Raw genomic sequence first — 25,472 nt, forward strand, 5'->3', positions numbered from 1 at the left:
GAGGACTCCCGGTGCTCTCTCTCTCCTCCGGCCGATCACAGAGAAGTGACCGGTGTGTCGCGTTGTGTACTCTCTTAGTTATTTGATCCCTCCCTCATTTTCTCAACTCCCCCCCCCCCTCTCTCTCTCTCACATATGGGAGCAAATACTACTCTGCACGTGTGTGTGTGTGTGTGTGTGTGTGTGTGTGTGTGTGTGTGTGTGTGTGTGTGTGTGTGTGTGTGTGTGTGTGTGTGCGTGCCATACTAGCAGATCTTAACTTATGAGAGTGGGCGAGGGGTGATAGCAGGGTGTATCTGTAGATGCAGCAGGAGGAAGCCATCTGGTTGAGCTCCTCTGCTGATTGCTGCGTTCATTAATGAAAGAGTGCATTTTTTTTTTTTTACTGTGTGCAGTTGCACAGAAACGTCGTGGCGGCATTCTTTTTCTTTGTCTTTGAAAATGGACCCACTTATTCCTCGTCGAGATGAAGGGATGATCCCGACGAGTGGCCGTCCTCCTCCATCCCATCAGATAGAAATCATATGAAGCTACTGTTTGCCGGTTGTAGTCTGGAAGCCGGGCCTTATCGACGGCCATCTTTCCCCCTCGAGGCCCGCCGTAATGCAATGAAGCTCTCCCGTTTCACTCGGTGAGACCTCCTCCTTCCTCGGGGGAACTCAGGTGTCCGAGTGGCCCTCGGCCAACGAGACTCTCCTCTTTTTCTCCTTCGTTTTTTTTTTACCATCCGAGGTGGATGCGAGAGATATTCAGGGTATGGTGGCGAAGTACGCCGGCCAGAACCTCCTCCCTTATTGGTCGAATTGATTGTCTCCTATTGAGACACGGATTGTGCAAAGAGGACCCCGCAACCCAACAAGTAGCAAGGCATTCTGGGGCTTATGAGGAGGATGGAGGATCAAGGGCCGTGTAGTGACATTTCTAACAATCTAGCGTGATAAATAAAAGTTGTGCTGGCCGTCTTATCTGCTCCCCCTGATCCTCGGGTCAATAATGTCGGGCCCTGTGCTGTTCCTCACTCTCCCTTTTCTCGAAGTCGGAGCTTTTTTTAGTGCCTGCTTTAATGTCTGTCAACGATTCACGGGCCAGAGCGGCGGTCTGGTCTCAACTCTGGTCTTGGCCCGGCTTTATCTGGGGATACAAACAAAGCTATCTTATCAGCGCTTCCTTTGTGGTGTCCCTTCCCGCTGTGATAGCCCTAAATCAGTGCAGAGGAAACAGCTGGGAGGAGCAGGCATCATTCGTATGGATTACTGTTGCAGCAATAATAGTGGAGTACGCTTTTTAAAAAATAATCTATATATGGTTGTAGGGCACTATGATTTAATCAACATTTAAATGTACTTTTCTTGAGCTACACGTTCAAGGTTTGTAACTTCCTGTTTAACGTCTTGGGGTTAAAGCAGAATTTGTGTTTTTTAAAATGTTATACATCCACTTTGTCATCTCTCTGCAAATATTGTGAGGAATAATAGATAAGGAGCACATATGTACCAAAATGCAAAATCGTCGATTTTAAGTAATTGAATCTCGTGGAGGGATTGTATTTATTTATTATTTTTGAAAATAAAATCTCCCATTGCTAAACCTGTATGTGTTTTTTTAACTTTCGAAAGTAATTTAAAGTGACACAATTAATTGAAACAAATTAATAAATACATCCATGAAGATAGTATGCCCTTGGCAAAAAAATAAAAGAATATTCATGAAAAATACCATTTTGGGATGAACACTAGAATAAATACCTTGTCATGGAGGATACTTTGGTATATCTTCTGCTCACCGTACCCTCAGTTCCTGCAGCGCTGTGCATCCCATAAGCAGCGCGAGATTAACTAGATAACTGCCGTGACATTGGCTCCAATCACCGCCTTTGAAATGACTTTGGCCTGGTGGCAGCTCCTCAGATCGAGGAGCGTTCAGAGACCGAGGAGTTTAAAACCGAGGAGTTGCACTCTCACCCTTAGTGTTCCCTCCACTAAGACAGTTATGTCCTCCGTAGTTGCCTCAGAGGAATGTCGGCCTGCAACGATGCCGACAAGATTTGCCGGATTTCTTTTCGAGGCTAAGGAGCAAATTCTTTATAGACGTAGCCGGGCCTGTGTTTTTTTTCTCCTCGATGCAATATAAGTGAGATTTGCAGGGGTCTGGATGTGGACTCATCTCCCTCCCTGCTCCGCAGCTGTGTCATGCAGCATATCTTTATAGATCCATCACTGAATTGCATTTCAAAGTTCAAAACAATAGGCAATAGAAGAGACTAAATGTGCTTCTGATCCCGCTCCCTACAGGCTCGAGCCGAGTTCTTACTCGACGCTCAAAAACGTAATCGCAGTAACGGCAATGAAAAGTCAAAGACCGGAAATTGACAGGCATCAGCCGAGATTTAATTTCACGCTGTACCAATTGCCAGCAAGAAAAGAAAACACAATTTAAATTTCTTTTAGCGAGTAATGTAAGTGAACTGTTTTCTTTGGCCAAATTTTGTGATGACATCGCCAGAATGAAAACAACGCTCAATGTTGAAGAGATCACATTTACGTCTTCATTTGAGTCTACAGGGGAGATTCAGGAAGCTGAAAAAGAATTAAAAACAGTTGCTTGTTGCTCATTTGGTTAAAAAAAAGTCTGGAGAAGTTTAAAAGACCGTTTGGACAGTTGCAACATTTTCTGAAATCCTGGTGTGTTACGGTTTTGTGTGTTTTGTGTTCACATCTGAGCCGCCTTGTAATCACAGAGCTAAAAGGCACTTCAGAGGTGCAATTTACTGACTGTCAAGGTTGTTGAGCGACGACGTCGGAACCAAATAAAACGTTGAGTCTCATTAAAAGTCGCCGGTAAAGGTCCCAATCTGTCTTTCATTTTGAAGGCGTGCATTATTCGGTCATTACAGAAACCGATCGACTGCGATTCCCCATCGACGACGTTTTGAGTTTCTCTGGCGGGCGTTTGGTTCTCTTCCTGTAAAAAGCTGATGATGGCATCGTTGCTCATGCAAGCGAAATCCGTTTGTTCTTTTTCAACTTGCCGCCTGCCCGCCGGCATAAAATTTATCACTTCCTGTTTGTCATGATCATTCTTTTCTTGAAACCGAAGCTCAAACTAAAGAGCCCCCCCCCCCACCCCCCTCCCCCCCAGTTTTGACACAAATTGGCTCTAAGACAAAAAACACACATCATTCAAACGGCGACGTACGCACACACGCCTCAAGGTCACCGTGAAGCACATCTCACCAAGCGTTCGTTTGCCATTAGATGAGAACCCCCCGACCCCCCGACCCGGGGGGAACACAAAAAGGTATACAGACATCAGCCGAGGACGGACACTGAGGTGCACACTCGCTCCTGGAGGAGATAGTAATGGAAACAGTCAGCTCGTTACTGAACATGAGCAATTATTTAGCAGTTGCTTGTCTTGATCTGCGCGGCAGCAGGTGGATCCACGCAATCTGTTGTTCTGCCCAACGTTCTGCATCGCATTAGAGGGCTGAACCTTGGAAATCCACCTCATTCATCGTCATGTGTCTCTGATTCCGCTTGGCCTCATTTTAAGTATATTGGCCCCTCCCCTCTTGGTACACTATCATCAAACAGATGTTTTACAAAGAAAAGCAGCACACTCCCGAGTTACTTCAATTCATATTCATATGTGGCCCACGAGGGAGTCAAACTCATGACTCACAAACAACCGTACTGACCTATGGGAACCATGTGTGTGTGTGTGTGTGTGTGTCTGCATTCCCCCGGGGGGCCGCTCTGTGTGTGCCAGGTCAGAGGAGGCCGAGGCTTTAATAAAGGAACAGGCCTGGTACGGGGATGCCAGTCTGACTGCCTGGGGACGTGCAACCTGATGGGGTCCAGATGAGAGCCACCAGACCGGACTGCTCCCTCCTAACCACAGATCCACTGCCTTCTCTCCTGGGTTTACACCGGGATTTGAGGGGGGAACCGCCAGATTAAAGTAACATTCTCCTTTAATGGTACTTCAAAGCTTATGAGTGATCACAGGAAAATGTTGTAACCTCACGGCCCAAAGACGGGAAATGCAAACGCATGCTTGGCTCACACCGGAGGCCTCTTTTCTTTCTCTTCCTTCTGTTGGTCATCAAATGTAAATATTTAATATGTTCCTGGCCGATGTGTCAGCGGGTGTCTGGTAACCTACAAGATGAGGTTGCCGTTTCCTGTATTACAGGCATCCATGGATGTCCGTCATGTTATCTCCTGAACTTACATCATCTTCAGAGTGGGTTTCAGCAGGCAGAGGGACTCACTGACTGGATCGGCAGAATTCCGCTGCGTGTAATAATAGGCAATTTGACAATATTTCCTATGAGAGAATAAACATTTGTCAAGCACCAGGGATTTTGCCAAACTGTTTATATCATGTTTTAATATCTCTCGGTGAATTAGGCATTGCGGGCAAAGTTGCGAATGAATGAGCAGGACCGCTTTATGTAATAAGTGGATTTCTAATGGTTTTAAATAAATGTGGTTAGCAGATCTGAGGGAGAGTGACGTTCACTGCTCAGGAAGCCATCACCTCAGTATATTTACCGAGCAAATATTAGTTTGCTGCTATATTAATGCTCTGAATCCCCTAGAACCCTGAAGCAGCTCGTATCGTCAGGTATTTAATGTTCTGGATTAGCCAAATGCTTATTTTACCCATTTTATGATGTTTTTTGCAGACACTGTATTTTATCGTGATACTTATTGACATATAGATGATCGTAACAAGGATTGTAACAAAGGAGAATTTGTTGTGTCCTGAAGCCGAACACTTACAAATGTACTGAACATGTGCTCCATGTTCACAGAGCTCAACGCGCACGGCAGCAATCTGCTGGTGGTTTGACCGTCTGGAAAGTCCAAATTGTAAATTGAATTTCTGGAAAAAACGCCACTCAAACAAAGGCAACTTTTATAATCATAGTTTTGTTGCGGAGCACACAAACTCCATGCACGGCTGAAAGCTCGACTGCTTTTCTTCTGCCAGTCGGCGCATGCTCTGTCACCATTTAGGCCCCGAAGCAACATCTGTTTGCTACTGTTGGCATTGTGCAGAGAAAGTCTGGAAATTCCACACACTTGAAGTAGACATTTGCACTATTGAATCCAAACCCACAATTGTTTGACGTTGGAACACTCGGACATTGTATTGCACAAGCTGTTAAGTCATTTTGGGGCCATGTTTGCAGCAGGAATTCAGCAGAGCCGGTTACCTTCACACTTATTATTATTATTTTCACATTTTTATCTTCCACGTGACTTTCAGTTGGGATATGTATTAAAAAAATATGTCTGGAACACCGAGGGAAATAAAGCATCTGAAAGATAAATTTGCGAAGAAGGCCGAAAGCCTGTGACGCCAGGATCGGATATTTTCATGTATTTCCTGTCTTTATTTTTCAATCACTTCATTACCTTCGCATTGAAAATGCCGGAAGGTTATGTTTTGATCGCCGTGTATTTATTTATTTATTTATTTGTATGCGTGTTATTCGCAAATCTCAAAAAGTATTGAACCGAATCGCATGAAATTTGGTGGGATGATTGTTTATTATCCGGGGACCAGTTGATTAGATTTTGGGATCGATCGGGTCAAAGGTCAAAGGTCATGAACAGGTCAAAATCTTTCGCAGAACTCAAAAAGTATTGAACCGAATCGCATGAAATTTGGTGGGATGATTGTTTATTATCCGGGGACCAGTTGATTAGATTTTGGGATCGATCGGGTCAAAGGTCAAAGGTCATGAACAGGTCAAAATCTTTCGCAGAACTCAAAAGTATTGAACCGAATCGCATGAAATTTGGTGGGATGATTGTTTATTATCCGGGGACCAGTTGACTAGAATTTGGGATCGATCGGGTCAAAGGTCAAGGTCAAAGGTCATGAACAGGTCAAAATGTTCTTGAATCGCATGAAATTTGGTGGGATGATTGGTTATTATCCGGGGACCATTTGATTAGATTTTGGGATCAATCGGGTCAAAGGTCAAGGTCATGGAAAGGTCAAACTCTTTTTTTACCATAGCACGATACATTTTGTCCAATTGGCATGCAACTAATGCCAAAATGTTCATAATTCAATGCCCAATCTTGTGATATGCGAAGGTATGCGCTCTACCGAGTGCCCATTCTAGTTCCATTGTGCAACACAGAGATGTGGTTAGGTAATACGACTGGATGGTGTTTGCTCTGTCATGATAACAAACACACACACGCACACAGTGCTAGTTGTAAGGACATCAGGCTCCACATTGACCCGGTATTGTGTTACTCCTTCCATTACTGCTGACTGTGGCTTGAATGATAGCAGCGGGGCGCATAAGCAAGGGCATCGTCCGTCCGTGTCAAGTTATCTGGCACAAGAGAGAGAGACTGGGACATCAGACTGGGGCCGGCCAAACCCGATCCCTGAAACGGAGCCCGGTGCTGCCGATTCTGGTGTTACACCCATCCAGCAGCATGCGTATGGGGTCAGATCAGTCTCAATAATTGCAAATGCACACAGAGAGACTCACAAATCCAAACACAAAGATTCACAAATGCCCAAATATACTCGATTTACAAATGCACACGGGAGCGACATCTGATTGGCTACAGATAGGCCTATGTTGAAAAAAACACATTTGCGAATGGAGCCACGGCAGGGCGAGTCTCAGGAACCCTCAAACAAATGTGTAGCGATGCACAAACAAATGCAGTGCGATCGACAAACAAACAAATCGGAATTTATTGACGTGTGCATTGCAATTTATTTGTGAATCGTTCTGCGTTCATTTATAAATCGAATATATTTGTGAATTGTTCTGTGCGCATTTGTGAATCTTTGTGTGGGGATTTGTAATTATTGAGACTGATCTGACCCCATACGTGCAGAGCTCTCAGGCCAGAATGACCTTGTGGACAAGGTCATGATGCAGCGATGCAAAGAAGGGTTATTACTGTTCTTGTGCACATTACATTAACCTTTTATGTTGGGATGGATGGATGGAAATAATCAAGAGTTCCCAAAATGCATCATACCAACACTTTAAAGTTACTCAAATTATATTTTTTATTTCATATCTCAGTTACAAAGCAGTTCAGTTGCAAAATGTCTTTTATCGTCACATTTTGTCGGTGGAGACGTGGAGTACACTGTGACTAGTAATGCCTGTACAACATGATAAAAAACACAGTAGCCATTTTTTATTTTTTATTACAAAAATAATACCTGAGAGGGATGACCTGCAACACCTCTTTTTGATTGGTCACTCTCACACCGGAGGCGCACCACAGAGCTGTGCAGCTCCCGCAAACGGTTTGAATTTGAATTATCGACATTCGTAAAAAAAAAAAAATTACTATTAACAATTTAGTAAAGGTCTCAAAAAAAATCTTTATTTACATTATTTTTTGACCAGCTCACTTATACAAATATAACTGGTAAGTTGACTGAATCACCAGAACCACACATATAAAAGGACCAGAGATATATGTACTGTAGGTTTTTTACTAAATAGAGAACCTGCACACTGGACCTCGTGCTCTTCATTTATCAAAACTGTGTACTTAGTATTTGACTTTCTTTTATGTTTTAGTTCACTAAGTTGCCATTAAATCATTGTACTTTGCACAAGTTAAATCCCATTCATTTTGCACACTTTCCTTGAACTTGCTAGTTTTATATATATATATATATACATACACACTTCTTCTTTTAAAGCGCTAACATTTGTAACAGTCTGAACGACTATTCATCATCAGTGTTTTGACTGTAATTTTGCTCACTTTTTATTTATTTATTTAACATATTTCATATGTTTTTATGGAACCTAGCACAATCTTCACTGGAAAATGTTACAAATAACCTAAATCAATTTTGTTTAAATACGATTATAATGATAATAATAACATAACAAAAACATAGTATTACCTATGTTTTACTTTATTATATATATTCGTTTTTTGATAAATACTGATGATGAATAGACATGCAGACTGTTAGCGCCTAATGGTCATCAAGCCATGTTTTTACATATATATGTATGTATGTATATATATATATATATATCACATGTACTGCTGCTTGTAGCACTTTGGTTTTTGTAGTACTTTGATTGGCTTTACATCAGAAAGAGTACGTATTACTGTGGTTGTGATCTGTCCATATTGTAATATAGGTGTCGTCTGGCTATGACCCACAGGTGACACAACACTGTCTTTGGACCGACCTGAGAGAGCAGCGACCCAGCAGCTTCAGCTTGTCACAGAAGCGAGAGGACATGGTGTTCTTCCTGCAAATTGGACCTGAGAAGGAAGAGCACATACAGGTCACATGCCATGAAACACTGCATTACACATGATATTTAGTGAATTTAGAGTGATTGTAACCAAGAGGTCTGTCCAATTAAAACACATACTGCCTCTGTGTATTGGTAGTGAACCTGCTAGACCAGACGGGACACATTGAGCCGTATGTTCAAACCTGTGTTGGTCTTGCATTCCTGCATGTTGCACTTCCTGAGTGTTTCTGGTTTGGAGATCTTCTCGCAGAGGCTGTTTGGCATCGCGGCGAAATCCTGCTCACTCACACAGTTGACTTCACGCTGCTGCTGACCCCCACCACAACTCACAGAGCACTGCAAAAATCACACGCAAAACAGAATGGCAACTTAAGTCCACAACGGTCAGCCCAGTTTGTTTTCATTGCAAATAACATTTTAGGAAGGCCCTCGATGCCTCGAGGTACTCTCGCTCCTGTGTGACTGACCTCGTCCCAGTCCTCAGTCGTCCAGTGAGTGCAGGGCTTGAGACTGCACGCCTCTGTGCTGTTGGGCCTTAGGGTGGCGCTGCAGCCATGGGGCTCGGGGCAGAACACCAGCCGCTCCCTGGCGCCTTCACCACAGCTGCCAGAGCACTGAGGAAAAACAAGGATTCAATAGAGGTATCCAATTGGAACAACTGTGTAATATGGGGATTTGTGGGTCTGGGTATGTCCTGAATATCCTCAATGTTGTGGAAATAGTTGCTTGAAAACTTTACAAAAATCTTATCTTCAATAACTTGTAAACAGACCAGTAATCATTCACATTAGTCAAATATGTTATTTTTTCTACAAAAGGTAAACAAATTAATAATTAAAAAGCGTTCAAAAGTTTGGGGTCACTTAGAAATGTCTTTATTTTTCAAAGAAAAGCACTGTTTTTTCAATAAAGATAACATTAATCCAAAATACACACTATACATTGTTAATGTGGTAAATGACTATTCTAGGTGGAAACGTCTGGCTTCTAATGAAATATCTCCATAGGTGTATAGAGGCCCATTTCCATCAACTATCACTCCAGTGTTCTAATGGTACATTGTTTGCTAATCGCCTTAGAAGACTAATATCTGATTAGAAAACCCTTGTGCAATTATGTTAGCACAGCTGAAAACAGTTATGCTGGTGATATAAGCTATACAACTGGCCTTCCTTTGAGCTTGAAGTTTGAAGAACAAAATTAATACTTCAAATATTAATCATTATTTCTAACCTTGTCAATGTCTTGACTATATTTTCTATTCAATTTTCAATTCATTTGATAAATAAAAGTGAGTTTTCATGGAAGACACGAAATTGTCTGGATGACCCCAAACTTTTGAACGGTAGTGTACATAATAAGTAACAGTAATCAATTTTCAACATTAGAGGGTCAGTTCCCTTAAATTACAAAAAATATTGGTAACAGATAGCTTTAAGCTAATTGTTGGTAGACTTGAGAGAATGGTGAAGCATTCGCCAGATAAAAAAGATTTATACAACCAAAAGAAACTTTGCCAACTCTTTTACAACGAAAGTAGCTAGCAGCACAAACAAAAAGCCCCCAAAATGATCACAATGAACATGAACAACGATCGTGGCTGTCGTTAGCGCTCGCAGCCATCAAGCTAGCAACTCGCGAAAGACAACAATGACGCGCAACGGGCGTACTAGCCGAATGAAGTGACCGGCGAGCTCATTACAGTGACAACCAAAGATACCTGATTTTTTTCAGTGAAGATTTTCAAAACTGAAGCAAATAAAACTGAAACCATCTCCAGAGTTGCAGTAGATTTACATAAACATGTATAACTCTTTAGAGCTATACCAACATATTTATAAATCTATATTAAGATGTGACGTGTGTAACGTTCTTACTGGTCCCCAGGGTGATGTACTCCAGGTCACGCAGGGCTTGTGGGGGCAGGTCAAGGTGCTGAGGGGTCTGCTGGACGCGTCCTGGCAGTGGAAAGGTCTGAGGGGGCGTTTACTCTGTGAATCGACACACTGGACCTCACGGTGCCTCCGGCCCGCCACCGCGCAGGAATCCGGACACTGTGGATGACATTGCCCCGCGATAAATGGCTCCGAAGAATACACGGCGAGTGAGAACTGAACTGACATGGAAAAGTAACGGATGATAAACCGAATTGTAACTAAGTATTAGAGTGTGACCGTCGGATTCGGTGACAGGAGGATATCTAACGTTACTCACCTTGCTCCAGCTGCCACTGTGCCAGGTGGCACAGGGCTGCAGGTGACACGTGCGTGCCGGCTCCGGTCTCTTCAGGCTGGCACAGTCCCCGTCCTCCGGCGAGCTGCACACTACCGTCCTCCATCTTGCTCCAATCCCACATGTGGTCGAACACTGGGGAGGAAGAGGAGATTTCCGATTGGGTTTACGCGTGCGCTGATTTAAAGTGACGTGCGAGGCAATCATTTTGTAAACCGGATCAGTTTTGGAATGTCATAAACAACCACCAGAAGTTCTCAAAGAACTGTACTTGAGGTTTTACATGTTTTAGCCGGATAGAAGCAGATACCTTTTCATGTTGAGTCATTAACATTTAACTGCCGGTTTTATGCAGTCGCAAGCGGGGAAGGCTTTTATAAACCCTCCTTGCTTTATGCCAAACAGCTGACTTTGAAATTGTCAAATGTTGCCCATAAGTTGCCCTTATAATGCTTCGCTCATTGTTGGTTTTCTGCGTTTTCTAGTAACATAGAGACTTTTTTATTCAACTCTAAATTGACGCTCAATACCCGCATAACGAAAATGTGTTGAAGCATACGAAGAGTGTTTTAAATCCCCTCGAGCGACTTTCAATTCAATTCAATTCAATTCAATTCAGTTTATTTGTAGGCTATAGCCCAAAAATAACTTAAACAACGAAAGAACCAAGCTGTGATAGATTACAAATAATGCAGTTATCTCCACAGACTTTATATACTTAATCACTTATTGGTTAGTGGACTTTGTTTTTTTTAAGCCTCGAGCTCTGCATTTTGGCCAACGCCATCTTGGTTTTTGATCGTAGCCATCTTGTTTTTTTTGCAACCAGATATTAATTGAGAGGGTGGAGCTACGTGTAACCAACCGTAACCACAACCGCTGAAGATATTTTCAGTCGACCAGAATGTAACAATTACCTTTCATGAACTGAAAACACACTGTGCAAGGGTTAAAGTGCAAACATGAAGAAAAAAATCCCCAGAAAACGCTGTGTTAGTGACCTGTCAATCACAAGGTAGCCTCAGCGTAAATCCTACTCTGCTTTATGGTCTATTTGACTCCAAGTGGATCATAATTTACTAAATGAAGATCATGCAGTATTGGAGAAGACTTTAAACTAGAGATTGACCAGAGAGACCATTAACTCATATTTACAATGTTTCCTGATCAATTGAGAAGTAGATGGATTTTCTCATAGACTTCTGTACAATCTGACTTATTTTTTAAACCAGAGGAGTCCCTCCCTGCTGGTCATTAGAAAGAATGCAAGGCACGTGCAAGTTTACGGCACTTCCGCATTGAGTCCGCTGGAATGATTCTTCATAGAGTAGGATAATGGTGGTGAAATGTCTGTACCCACCTCGCTCCAGTTTCCCACAACCCAGAATACATCCATGCTGACTGTCTTTCTGGTCATCAGGTTGCTTTGGCCACCGACGGAGCTGCTCATGGGACTTTCCGGGCTCTGGCTTTGACCATTGGAGCGGCCGCCTTTGGACCAGGAAGAGGGCTTTTTGGCACGAGTGGCAGGGCCGTTTTTCTTTGGCGTCACCGCGGGCTTCTTCAGTTTAACGATCGTCACCGTAGACTGGGGTGACGCCGCAGTGGTGAGCGTCTTCCACGCAGTTGTGGAAGGAGGAGCTTTTGACATGACTGTGCGGTACACGGGAGTAGTGAGGGGTACCCGGTGTGTCCGCGGGCTGTATGGATTGATGCGAGCGGTGGTGTGGGGGTTGGAGGATGGATAGCGGCGAGTGGTCCTCGCCCATGTTTTAGTACTAGTGCTCGGGGTGGGGTAGGCACCGGCGGCCGCTTTGGTCGTGTGCATGGTCGGCAGACTTGTTTGCGAAGTGGGAGTGATGACTATCTGTGGTGTCGGCGTGGTTGATTCAAGAGGATTTTTGAGCAATGTAGACTTGACGACGTCCAGGTCAATAATGCCCGTCTCCTCCTCTGTTGTCCTCTCCTCAACGACGTAATCATACCCGGGGGTATACATCATTACATTAGGCGTACTTCCCTCCTCTCTTTCCTCCTCCCTCTCTACTTTTTCCTTTTCCACGTCGTTTGCTTTTCTGACCTTTTGCACAGAGGTGACATTAGATGGGAAGACACTTTCATCCTCATAAACATCCGCATCTACAATTTCAGGGATAGTAGGGGTTGTTGAAAGGAACGCGTTGGTCGAAGTTCCTTCGGTGGAGGTTTTCCTCCACACGGCGACGGCAGCAACGGGCGCAGTTGCCGGTGCAGCTGTGGTGGCCCTCGCGGTGGGTGCCCAGGTAGCTTCAGGATTCTTGGTGGGCTGGCTCTTTGGTGGGTAGAAGCGCCGGTATTTAGGAACAGGCCCGGGGCGTCTACGAAGACTTAAGTTGGGGCAGCGCTGCAAAGCGCACAGGGATCTGGACCGAGGCTTGGTCGTCGCGCGGCACGCCGTCTTGGGCGTCAGCGCACACGTGACCGTGCGTGAGCGAACACTCCCGCCGCATGTGACGGGGCACTGCGAAGGAAGGAAGAAGACGAGGGAATGCGTTAACTCAGAAAAGGTCGAGAAAGCTAGAAAACTAAAGAGTCCAAATGAGTGGAAGACGTACCTCCTCCCAGTCGCCAGCAGCCCAGTCCTGTCCACAGGGCACGTCCCTGTTGCACGGCACCACGGGTTTGGGTTCGAGCAGATGTTTGCACTCGACTGGGTGAAGCACCCTTTCCTCCCCAGAGATCGTACGGACACAGAGCACCGTTCGTTTCCGAACCCCTTCGGGTCCACAGGTGACTGCACACTGCTGCCAGCCGCCCACCCACCACCTGGGCAGAGAGGAAGGGATTGGATGGCATTCACAGACCCACATGGTAATCCTTTGAACTATGTGTAATACTTTTATTGCCAATGCATAAGTGGGTGTTAATGTGTTTTTTAATACCTTGTTAGAAGAAAAACACACGATTTTCGACAAATGTGACCAAAAGAGCCGAAAGTTGTAAACTGTGATATGTTCCTCGAAACATAAGCAAATGTGGAAGAACTGAAAGGAATATAATGCGGACCAGGCCCTTGATATAAACTGTTGGAACTTGACAGCTTTTAATAAATACTATGAACACATTGTGGTGACCAAAAAGGTCATGAGGTTTTATAACCTGCTCTGAAGATGAAAATATGTAATATAATTGGTTTCATGGGTCAAATTCTCCAGTAGCTCGTTAGATAGCCTGGTGTCTGCCCAATAATATAGTTATAGAGCTAAAACCACAGAACAATATGTTTTCACCTTGCAGGACAATTCATATTCTTGCATTTTCGGTGTCGGTCTTCTGGACGCCCGGCCGGATCACAAAGAGACTCGTCCACAACCCCTACGTCCACCTCAAAGCACCGCACAGGCTGGTGCTGCTCACCTAAAGGGGCCAGGAGGACAGTCTTTGGTGACTAAAATGGCCCCCCGACACCCGTCAACCACCACAAATTTACGGGCCGGGGAAACGCAACACCGACCTACGCCGCAGGTGGTGCTGCAGTCCGTCCACGCCCCGTGCCTCCACCTGTAAAGCGGCTCGATGAGCTCATTTCCTGTCTCCTTGGTCTTCTTGATGGAGTACTCGTACTTAATACCCATGTTCTTCTCCTGAATCAGCAACTGGGAGGATTATGCAGAGAATCGTTTCATCAGCGGATGTTTGACTTTAGTTTGATTCCTTTGAAACGACATTTGATTTTTGTATCACATTGTCAATGCTCTGATTGGTTGTTTTTTCTCCTTTAAGTCCCTTTTCTCTATCCCTGATTGGTTGATATCCACATTACTGATTACTTCTACACATCTCAGAATACTGAAGCATTTCAAAACTGTGAAAGATAAAAACATCAACTCCCTTCAGCCACAACAAGAATACAGGAATCACATTTCCTCAACATGCAGCATGACCATAAGTAAGTGCTATCTGGGTCCCACTGAGGTTCTCCATCTGTGTTTTAATCCAGATATAGTCGTGAAAAGGTGTGTTTTCAGTCCCACTGGATGATGAATTTGCCGTTGAGGAAGTAATCCTCCGACGTCACGCTCCTCAGAGCCAGGAAGTTACCCGCCTCCACCACTTCCTTCACCAGGATGTCCCGCGCCCCCTCGGGTATCACACCCACGTCCACGTACCCTGGGAGAGTGGAGAGGGGAGCCGGAGTCACGGCGAGGTAATGGATGGCCCACCATGGCTGCTGCCGCGCTCTTACACCCAGACTACCAGACAGTTTCCTCTCTGATCTTTAATGGAGGGTGGGCTCGGTGTGTGGGGGAGGCTGACATGTGTGTGTCTGTGTGTGTGCATTCAGCGTGGGGGGCACTGCCCTGTCTGTGGTTTTTATTGTGTGTGGATTGGGGGAACGAAAGCAGCTATGAGTCGGCCTCTGGAGTTTAATGATGTTTGTGGGAAGGTGTGTGTGTTTCTGTGTTTGTGCAGAGGAGGGGGATGTTGGGGGGGGGGGGGTTGGGGGGTTGCCCTCACTCCAAGTCTTTTGAAGTCCTACACATCTGGGCCGGTTATCTGGAAAGGATGCTGTGCGGGGCAAACGCACACAGATGGAGAGAAGAAGAGCGGGAAAGGAGCAAGGACGTCTTTGCCGCGTGCCGATTGTGCACTGGAGTTACACTTTACCCAAGCACAGTAAAATCAGGCATGTCAGACACACACACACACAACACAGACAGAGACACACACACACACAACACAGACAGACAGACACACACACAAATACACACCAGCCAAGTACAGCAGGACGAACAGCTACACAGTGGAACAAGACAATGGCGTAACGCTAATGAACTGTCCGAAAATGACTGCCAGGCCGGCCTGTGGACATGAATTTAGAATTGATGTGTCTTTTCACAAGGCAGCGTTCCGTTTTGAGGTTTTAATTATTGGATTAATGCCGTCATCCGGGTGATTCAATTGGTTTCCAGGCGCTCGAGCAGCCCCGCGCTGCGTTAGAACTCACCGAAGCCGTCTTCGGCGTCGAACGACTTGTAGACCGTCTCGCAGCTCGTGCCGTCGCCCAGGCAGACTCCGCAGCGGTCCTCCTTGGCGTTGGAGTCGATGCCGTAGTCGCAGCCCACGGCCTACGGACGCGCCACACGCGCAAACCCATAAAGGACACGCAACCCAAAAAACAACCTCCTCATGATCATCAGGCCGCAGCTGGTCTTATATCTCGCTCCGCTATACCCTCCTCCTCCCCGCCACCCCCACCCCTCTCTCTTTTAGTCTCTTACCCAGCCACACTACCTTGCACACTCCGTTGACGCAGATGTTTCTGGACACGTTGTTCATGAAGCACGGTGTGCCGTCCGTCACGGCGTCCAGCATCCTCTCCGAAAAGTACTCTACGACTGGCCGGCAGTGCAGCTCACAGGGGCTCGCTGGAGGTAAGGATGGAAAAGAGGAGGGGAATATTTTGATGGGATCTTTTCTGACAAACAAACCGCTCGAAAGCCCCGGTTGAATAAAAAGGGTTATTATATAAAACAGCGGGAATGTTTGCAGTACATGACCGCAAGGACCTGTTGCACGCTCCTGCTGAGATACAGCAGACAGAGGGAGCAGCCGCAATCCTCGAGCGGGCTTTTCTAGTGCAAATGCCGCCCCCTGCTGGGTGACATTCGCAATCGCATGTCTGAGGCTTTGATCACTCACTTGGGTTCGCCACAGGGATCCACTGGTAGATCTCATTGTTGTAGGGCACGGTGTCAAACTCGCTGCACAGCATCTCTCGGAAGCTCGGCGTAATCTGCGGGCAGGGTTTGGTGTTGCAGGTCCGGTAGCGCCTCCTCTCCCCCGTGCAGTACTTGCCTCCGAACTCCGGTCTGCGGCAAGAGAGAGAGAGAGAGAGAGAGCACAGCAGCGGCGCTTTGAATCCACCATCACTTCACCCCGGATGTCTTCTAATCGTGGTGGAAATTAAATAGTTGTGGATTTTGAGTCGATTGTCTTACTTGGGGTTGCTGCATTCCCGCTCTGCGGACTGAACCCCAGTTCCACAGGTCCTGGAGCAGTGAGACCAGGTGCTCCACTGGCCCCAGCCTCCGTTCACAGTCGCCGGGAGTTTACCCACAATCACACACTCTCCTGAGATACACCACTGTAGAGAGAGATACATTTAATACTGGTGGGCCCCGCATCCTAAGTAGCGTTTAACCACCTCATTCGACGGAATCCAGACCCATAGCGAGACAAAGCAACTCGGGCACCACCCACCTTCTCCGGTCCGCAGCGGGTGCCGTCTATGGGCGAGTCCAGTTTGGAGCGACAGGTGCCGTTCACCGAACACCAAAGAATCTGGCACATGTTCTGATGGAGAAAAGACGCATTTGTCCGCAAGCAATGAGCAAAGCGGGACCCCTTTTCTTATAGGATTTCAAACATTTTCAGTGGGAGCGTGACACTCACGTCGACCTCGTGGCAGAATGTGGCATTGGGGCCGTACTGGAGCTGGCACTGGTGGTGCGTGGTGTAGCGGATGCCGAGGCGAGCCAGCGGGGTGGTGAGGTCCCTCTTGGAGGGGCGGTCGTCCAAACAGAAACCCCAGCCGCGACTAGGACAGAGGAACAAAGCGTGGGACCTTTTTGAAAGACGGACGACGAGGAGCGAAAGGAGGCACAAGGTTCGAGGTACTTGTTTGCTTTGAATATATATGAAAAGTTTAGTGCCATGACATTTCAATGAACATGCTTCTAATTTGCTTTTATACCGCACTGCAATCTCCTAGCCCGGTATTAAGTGAAATAGTGACTGTTCTAATAGCAGAACATGCTGAGTCACAAAGTTTGGTGGGATGGAGTGAACTCTGACCTCTGACCTCTGAGTTCATTTCTGTCAAGGTTTTCAAAAATAAATAATGAGGGTTAAGGAAAACATTTAAGGAAACTTCTCTGATGTTACTTTTGGGCTCCTCTTGCCTTTTTCACTTTGATACGAGATTTGTCGAGCTTCGAATGAATCGCGCTTGCTCGGCACATTTGCACCCCTGTCACGGTTTGCTACACACGCGGTTTGCTCCAACACACCCGTCGAGTTATTTTGGGACACCACCTCCATTCAAATCCGCACCAGGTCTGCATCCAGGGAAAAGATTCAAACCCATTTCCACACTTCAATCTTTTGCAGACCACTACTCCCCCCACAAAGATTTAGTTTTAAATGCATTTAAACCGATTTGAGTCAGATTTCTAACTTTTCTTTTCAAAGATTCGTGGCTTCAGAGTAAAAAGGATGAAACGTGGCCTTACTCGAGGAAGCGAGTGATGTATTCTTTGGAGCAGGAGGACCAGGTGAGCGGCGAGCTGTCGTACATCAGCTGTCTGGACATGATGAACGGGTGCCTCCCCTCCAGCTCGCAGTCATTCCCCTGACCATCGTGATAGATCCCGAAGCTGCGCAGGAACATCAAGCAACATGACCATTAGTAATAATGACCAACAGTTATCATCATCAGATATGGATTTAAAAACTGACATCTTCTGATTCGGACACTGAAGCTCTAGTTAAAAAAAAAATGGGATTAGACTAAAACTAAATAATCCAAATCAAACTAATCTGTCCATTTACTTCCACTATTTTTAAAAGAAAAGCCTACACACACATATCACATCGATGTCTGGTCACAAGACACTAACGCCGGGAGATTTAATGATGCAACTGTATTTTCCTCCACAGTTTTGGTCCCATGGCCATTTCTTCCTCTTTAAAAAAAAGAGAGCAATATTTCATCATTCGGTCCATACACAGACACACGGACCTGTGGCCCAGTTCATGAGCGACGGTGAAGGCGACCGGCAATCCCGAGTCCTCGTTGATGTTGCAGCTGCGGTGCGGTTGGCACATCCCGGACAGATGGGACAGACCCAGGGTCTCACAGGGCTGGTCCCTCCCAGCACAGATGTCTTTCCTGGGGGGGAAGAGCAGGCTCATTACGTGCATCATCGTTTTCCTTCATCTACGGAAGAAGCTGACCTAAGAGCGCATGCGTGCGCGTCACTCGCCTCGTGATCAACACGGCCACGTCGTGGTGAGCTGGGTGCGTGTCGCTCTGGGGGTTGAGGTTCTTCTGCCAAGCGCAGAAACTGGTCAACGTGGTGTCCGCGTGGTGAACGATCTTCAACCCTTTCTGCAACGGAGAGCCGGATTAGAAGACCATGAAGTCATTCCTTCAAAGGGGGATTTAAACTAGCTCTGCAAATAAGGTTCGCTGTGGGACATTTCATTGGGGACAAACAATGCTGTCTTCCTCGTCCAGTCCAAACTTTGTCCGTCACGCTGGTCGGCCATACGTGCGAGACTGGTGTAAATCAAGGTGAGTACCTAATGTTCAATAGGGCCTCAGTGTGCATGGAGCTTGAACCACAGTCAAGTTATCTGGTTGATCGTGACCTTGAAGTCACCAGCGATGGTAAGCTTTAGCAAATGCGTCATCAAAGAAAATAAATCCCCAACACCAACTACCTCGTCTCCCTGGAGTAGAATGAGGCGAACCAAGATGACGTGGACGGCGTTCCCAATGCTGGCGTCGTGAAAGATCCCTGCCACCTGTCGACACCGAAATCATTCCCCAATATAAGTATTTCATCAACACAAGATATGAAGAGTTCGGATCGGATTCCGGCGCCTCACCATGTTCATGATGGTGAAAATGTAGGACTCCACGTTATCGCTGCCGTGATATTCGATGAGCTTGGCGTCAACCACCGCCATGGTCTCCACCCAGCGCTCCCTGCTGACCGAGCGCAGCCGGCGGGTCTGGGCCCGGTCCGCCCCCCTCTGCTGCTCCCTCTCCCACTCCTCCCTCTCCTTCTCCACCTGGACGGAGTCGCTCGGAGCATCTAGAGGGGACAGACATCACTCTGGGCTTATCCTCGCTTGACACGAGGAGGCAGACGGAGAAAAAAAAAGACAAAAAGGCTCACAGGCGTCTGCAGTTCCACGCACACACACTTTCAGACACACACACCTTGAACTCCGCAGGGGCTGGGTGTCCCTTTGGACTCGGCGCTGCGCTTGCTTCTCTCACGTCCCGTTGGAACCCGTGGATAGACGATGTGGGGCTCTGCAGCGCCCGCGGGGTCACCAGGGGGCTTCTGGACAGGTTCGATAAAGTACTGTCCCTCCGGCAGTGAGAAGAAGCCTCTCTGAGGAAAACAAATGAACATGCAGCAAGTTATCGTGATTAAGCTACGGATTGTGAATAAAGACTAGAAATAGGACTCATCTCATCCCAACATCGTGCCTAATGGAGCCTGAAGTAGCATTCACTTGCGTAAAAGCGTTTACAACAGCAAATGTCTTGCGCTTATTAGGAATTCAGTCACTGCGACTTCAAAAAGAACTTTAAAAAGAAAAGGTGTAGTGGGAGAAAAAAGGTAATACCCTAGTGATATCCATCTGGGTGAAATCCATCATTAGTCAAGAGATCTGAGCCTATGTTGTGCGCTCTCACAATGCCCGAGGCACATTCTCCGTCTGCCGCTTCTGCAGCAGCAGGACAAAGACGTTTTCCTGAAGTATGCCGTACGTGTTCTGGCTTGGTGCAGACGGTTCACTCTCCGACCGGCGAGTCCTGCTGGCGAAATGCACACAGGGGTTTACGAGTACTTGGATAGAGCGCCCTCCCTCGCACACAGGCGCACCCACAGGAACACACAGAGGCCCGCAAACCAACAAAAAACTCGATTTTTTCTTTTAAACCAAGCCCAATGGGAATGTGTCATATGATATCCAGATGAGTGTTTGCAAGTTTGAATTTGTGTGTTTGTGTGTGTGTGTGTGAGAGTGAGCCCAAACTGTTCCTGCATGAACCCATCCCTCTACACTTAAACCAACTTGCAAAAGACCGCATGAGAGAGATGCCAAACAGGTGGAATAATCACAGCTGATTGAAAGAATTGTGACTGTATTTTTCTTTGCAGGGATTTTGCATGTTTGAATGTGCATGAAAAAAATGGAGCCAGAAGGCAGATGTGAAAAATCAGGTCATGCGGTGCTTGCAGTTGTGGTTCCCCGGGGTGTTTACTGCTGTAACTTACTCTTCAGCTCTCTGGGTCATCCTGACACGTGTCTTGTGTTTCAGCTGCATTCATTCAGCTGACTATCATGTTTCTCCATTCAGGGAGTTCAGAAAGTGCAAATCTCTTTGGAAGGAATACATCACTCCACCCGTAAAAGCGAACCTTGTCAAATAAGATGGAGTGTCTACAATCTGGAATACAACCAAACTGTTCAGGCTTGTTATTGTGTTGTAGTCAAGACAACCTAAACCGAGACCAAGACCGAGACTTTGATGGGTTGAGACCACGTCAAGACCAGTGAATAGAGACAAGACCGAGACTTTGATGAGTCAAGATCAAGTCAAGACCAGAGTGTATAAAGACAAGACCGAGACGTTGATGAGTCAAGACCATAGTGTATAAAGACAAGACCGAGAAATTGATGGATTTAGACCAAGTTAAGACCAGAGAATATAGAGACGAGACCGAGACTTTGATGAGTCAAGACCAGAGAATATAGAGACGAGACCGAGACTTTGATGAGTCAAGACCAGAGTGTGTAGAGATAAGACCGAGACTTTGATGAGTCTCGTCCAAGTTAAGACCACAGTGTATAGAGACAAGACCAAGACTTTTATGGTTGAGACCAAGTCAAGACCAGAGTGTGTAGAGACAAGACTGAGACTTTGATGAGTTAAGACCAGAGTGTGTAGAGACAAGACCGAGACTTTGATGGGTCTCGGCCAAGTCAAGACCAGAGTGTGTAGAGACAAGACAGAGACTTTAATAGGTCTCGTCCAAGTCTAGACTAGAGTATGTAGAGACGAGACCGAGATTTTGATGGGTTTAGATCATGACCATGCCAATGATGAGATGAGGCAGAGACCTCCAAATAGTGTACTTGAGTACTCCAACGCTGCTTGTTATTTTATATATATATATGTAAATATAAATTTATATATATATGGTTTTGTCAAAACTCTTAATAAACAAAGCAATCAAGGAGTTTCCCACTGACTCCGACTGCGGCATTCAGCCAGGGGTCCCTGAGTTGCCGTGGACTCATCCACAAAGCATGCAGGCCTGCTGGGAAAGCTCCCCACTGGACCCGTGAAGAAAATTGCTCGGCTTGGTTTCACCGTTGCTCCGTATCTCATCTGCTCGCTCTTCTCTGCCAGGGTCAATATGATTTAACCGCAAACATATTCGTTTTTTTGTTACCAGTGATCCATATATGGGCGGAAGGTCTGTCATCATGCTGTCTCCTGTATGTGAGAATGTCCAAGTGAGTCCCGGTAGGCGAGAAAAGCAGCTGGTGGGGGTGCGTATCAACCGGGGAAGGAATGCTACAGAGAGGCCCATCCAAACACTCGGGATCCGTATGATCTGCATACCAAATGCGGCACGGCTTCGCTTGTACAGCGGGGGATACGTGCAACCCTCAAATCCCCACGTCCATGTCCAGCGGGATGTCTTCGCTCCACCCTCAGAGACAACTTGAAGGAAAACCGAAGAGGACTGGTAAACACAGGGGATTACTATTCTGCAACCATATTATTATTATTAAGACCTCTGCTCCATCTGTGTTTGCCCGAGCCAGGTGGAAGGGTACCATGACACAGGTCTTTGTTCTGAAATACATCGGCCATGTGGAACTGCTTTGCTTCTGTTTCCTGCTTCTGTGGGGCTTTGTAGTGCCGGCCAACTGGGTCTGAAATAAAGGTCGCTGCTGTTACGCAGCCCCGCGGCCTCGGTAGAGATCAGCGGGACACAAGGAGAGGTGGGTGCGGATGGTGCTCCCAACAAATATCCTTCCACAGCCGGTTTGTGATAACTCCACGTTTCACGATGCTCAAGGCTTCTTCTTTTTTTCTTTCTTTTTTTTTTTGCATGAAAGTTCTGCCTGTGAACTTGTTTTGCTCCTCAGAAGTCAGAAGACATTATCTTTTGTGAGCTTGCATACTACGAAAAAACACGCATTTAAGCGAGTTAAATGCCGACATGATGGGTCTGAACTTGCATTAGGCTTTCTTTGTGCCGTGCCCCTCAGGGATTACTGCCTCGGCTTCGCTTGAATCGAAAGCTGTTTTTGTTTTTTGTTTAAAAAGGCACGCTGACAGCAACCTCCATCCCATTACTGCAGTCCTCACGGATTCACATGTACAGCGACGAGCGAAGGGCTTTGAGAAGAGATGAGATCGTCTGTCGATTAAATGTGGCTGCATTTGCTAAAGCAAGTGTGACTTTGTTTTCTCCGCCAGAAGTGGGAGTTTAACTGGCGCTCGTGAAGTGGCAGAAGGGACCACAGAGCGGCGTTTACGCCCTTTAAAAGTTCTTCATCCTGCTCCGTAGTCGCTTCCGCGACACCGACGTCATGTGAACTGCACGAGAGGCGGGACATCGGAGGGTTATCTGGAGCGAGAGCCGAAATGATTCATCGATAAATCTATCAGTGTATTGACAACAACAAAAACAACAGAGTCGTCGTTTCAATTATTTTTCAGGCAAAATTCCTCCCAAATAATGCAGTTTACAGCTTCTCAGAGAAGATTTGCTGCTCTTCTTTGCCTTATACTTTGGGTTTTGGACAAGTTATTTGGAGACGCCACGGTGATACTTTAGAGACGAATGAATTTTTAAAAAAGAAACAGATGAGACACATTCATTGATTATTAAGATAACTACGCCGTTTTCATTAAATAATCTGGACTCTGATGGATCCCATCTGACGGATCTGCCCTCCTAACTTTTGCACACCGATGATCGTTGATGTCCTTGTTGTGTTCTTTTGCTGCTGCTTCCAGGGAGTAACTCCCGTCTGCATAAACAAAGCATTATCGTGCATCTATATTTTGGAGCGGTCCATCTCTATCTGAGGGTCAATGACCTGCAGCTGCAGCTGGCAAGATTTCTCCTCCCACATCTGTCTGTCTCTCTCTCTCTCTCTCTCTCTCTCTCTCTGTGGTATTAGCTGCTGTAAACCATCTTCCACAGAACAGGAAAAATAAAATCAGCGGAACGTGTCGTTGTGGTTCTTCTGGTGGGTCGGAGAGAAGGGACACACTGGAGAGTTCTGTGGATCGCGGGAAAAAAATAAGAGGGGGTGGGGGGGGAATAAAAACATCCTCCGAGTGCGGTAGGTTGTAGATAATTGGAATTCAGAGTGACGCGAGACACGTTTCAAACAAATGTAGTTTACGAGAGCTGGCAGGAAGAGTGTCGGGCAACCCACGCAAACATAAGAGGGAGGCAAGACCCTGCAAGGAGAGGCATTCCTGCCGTGACACAACGAGGACACGAACGCCGACGTGTTCTGGAGGACTGGAAAGCGGACACATCGCACACCGAGTTCCTCCCTTTGCAGCAACAGCCCCCCCCCCCCTTCCCTGGATCAGAAAACGTGTGCCGGAGGGCCGTCTTTTGAGCCGCTCTTATTTTTGGTGAAAATAAAGCTTCTCAAATGACTCACACTTCTTTTTCCTCCAGAAATGTTCATGCGGCGCTTCTCGCGACTAGAGCTCGGCGTACGTTGAGCGGCGTCCTGGTCATCCTGTGGTCCGGCTGTCTTCTCCCCTTTGTAGATTTGGACGTTTTGGGGGATTTCTGTCGCATTTAGAGACGGAGAGAGAGAGAGACAAAAGGAATTCTCTGAACAAAAAAAAAACGTTATGGCCCTATTTCCTGTTTCTCCAGCTGGCAAACCTTATTGTTCCAGACTATGAGAAAAAAAAAGAAAAGTGCCAAAATATTACTGAAGCCCCCCGGGGGGTGCAGAGAGAGTCTCTGCAGGAAACGGACAGCGACGTGAATGAATGAGGATGAAAGTACAGAGGGGGAAGGAAACCCTACGAAGCTTCACATGGATGAGAGGATGAATGTGCGGTTTAAATTGGCCTGCTATGCACGTGAGACGTTTGAATCCTTACCAGGCCCTTGCAGGTGCTGATGGCGGCGGTTCCTCGCATGCCGGGGGCCTCCACCGTGCCGAGGAGGTGGCAGGAAGCACTTCCCCCGGGGCGGCGATGCTCAGACCCGCCGGCGGTGCCGTTCCTCCTCTCCAGGACGTAGTCGCTCGAGAGCAGCCGCTCGTTGGAGGTCAGGTTGAACATCAGAGAGCGGCCCCTGTGGTCGACCTTGTAGAAGACACGTCCCTCCGGGCGGAGGGGTCGGAGGTCACGCCTGGCTCGCCCAAAGTGGTGAGCCAGGGAGTGGGAGACGAACTCCCCATCAGCGGTGGCTTTCACCGGGTGGACGGTGGACACGTCCGCCTGGGACAGCCCACCTGCAGAGTGAGACACAACGGAAGGGGTCAACAAAAAGTCTTTTTTTTTACTTTTACATGCACGCGGATATTCACGTGCAGTTTGAACTTCTGTCCATTTCACTCAATTCACGCATTGGAGGGCCCGCACCACTCACTGACACTGACCTTGTCCTGCAAAGAGGGAGAAGAGTCCGAAGGAGTCGGAGAGCTCTCCGCGGCCGGCGGCGGCCAACGTGAAGAAGACGACGTGCAGCAGAAAGACAACCGGGCGCTCGCGCGAACATCGCATATTGCACGCGACCGAAACTCAGACCGCTGCAGAAAGAGACCCGGGCATCGGGGTTCCCGGCGGCGTTGGAGGAGGCGACCACTTCGACCGTGCGCTGCACCGTGTCATGACATGACGTGAACGCGCTCTAGGATGAGGGACTGGGAGCCGGCGTGAGCGTGGTTTAAAAGAGGGAGAAAAGCTCCGCGGGCTTCGGAGGAGGGGAGGCGAGGAGAAGGAGAGGAGGAGGATGAGGAGGCGGAGGAGTGTTTTCTGGGCTGCAGCGTAGCTATGCCTTTTTTTCTTCTTTTTTCTCCTTTGCTGGAGGAGCGCTGGGGGGTGTGGGTGTGGGGGGGCCTGGGGGGAAGGTGGATTTGAATGAGGAGCAGT

The 25,472-nt window shown here is 46.9% G+C and overlaps 1 protein-coding gene across 1 annotated transcript; it reads right to left on the reverse strand.

Annotated features, from left to right (window-relative positions):
• Positions 1-7,037: 7,037 nt before the first annotated feature.
• adamts12 (ADAM metallopeptidase with thrombospondin type 1 motif, 12) lies at positions 7,038-25,222 on the reverse strand. The gene is given in 24 exon segments (XM_056418448.1): positions 7,038-8,297; positions 8,476-8,629; positions 8,761-8,907; positions 10,171-10,347; positions 10,508-10,660; positions 11,886-13,025; positions 13,120-13,330; positions 13,795-13,921; positions 14,019-14,218; positions 14,476-14,674; positions 15,513-15,633; positions 15,800-15,933; positions 16,208-16,377; positions 16,507-16,652; positions 16,769-16,861; positions 16,961-17,105; positions 17,800-17,943; positions 18,309-18,458; positions 18,553-18,677; positions 19,013-19,096; positions 19,181-19,389; positions 19,518-19,695; positions 24,477-24,832; positions 24,980-25,222. Coding segments are annotated over 24 exon segments (4,803 nt in total). The 5' UTR covers positions 25,104-25,222; the 3' UTR covers positions 7,038-8,181.
• Positions 25,223-25,472: the final 250 nt, after the last annotated feature.

This window comes from Pseudoliparis swirei, chromosome 7 (assembly GCF_029220125.1).
Source record: "Pseudoliparis swirei isolate HS2019 ecotype Mariana Trench chromosome 7, NWPU_hadal_v1, whole genome shotgun sequence".
In the NCBI taxonomy this organism is placed as follows: domain Eukaryota; kingdom Metazoa; phylum Chordata; class Actinopteri; order Perciformes; family Liparidae; genus Pseudoliparis; species Pseudoliparis swirei.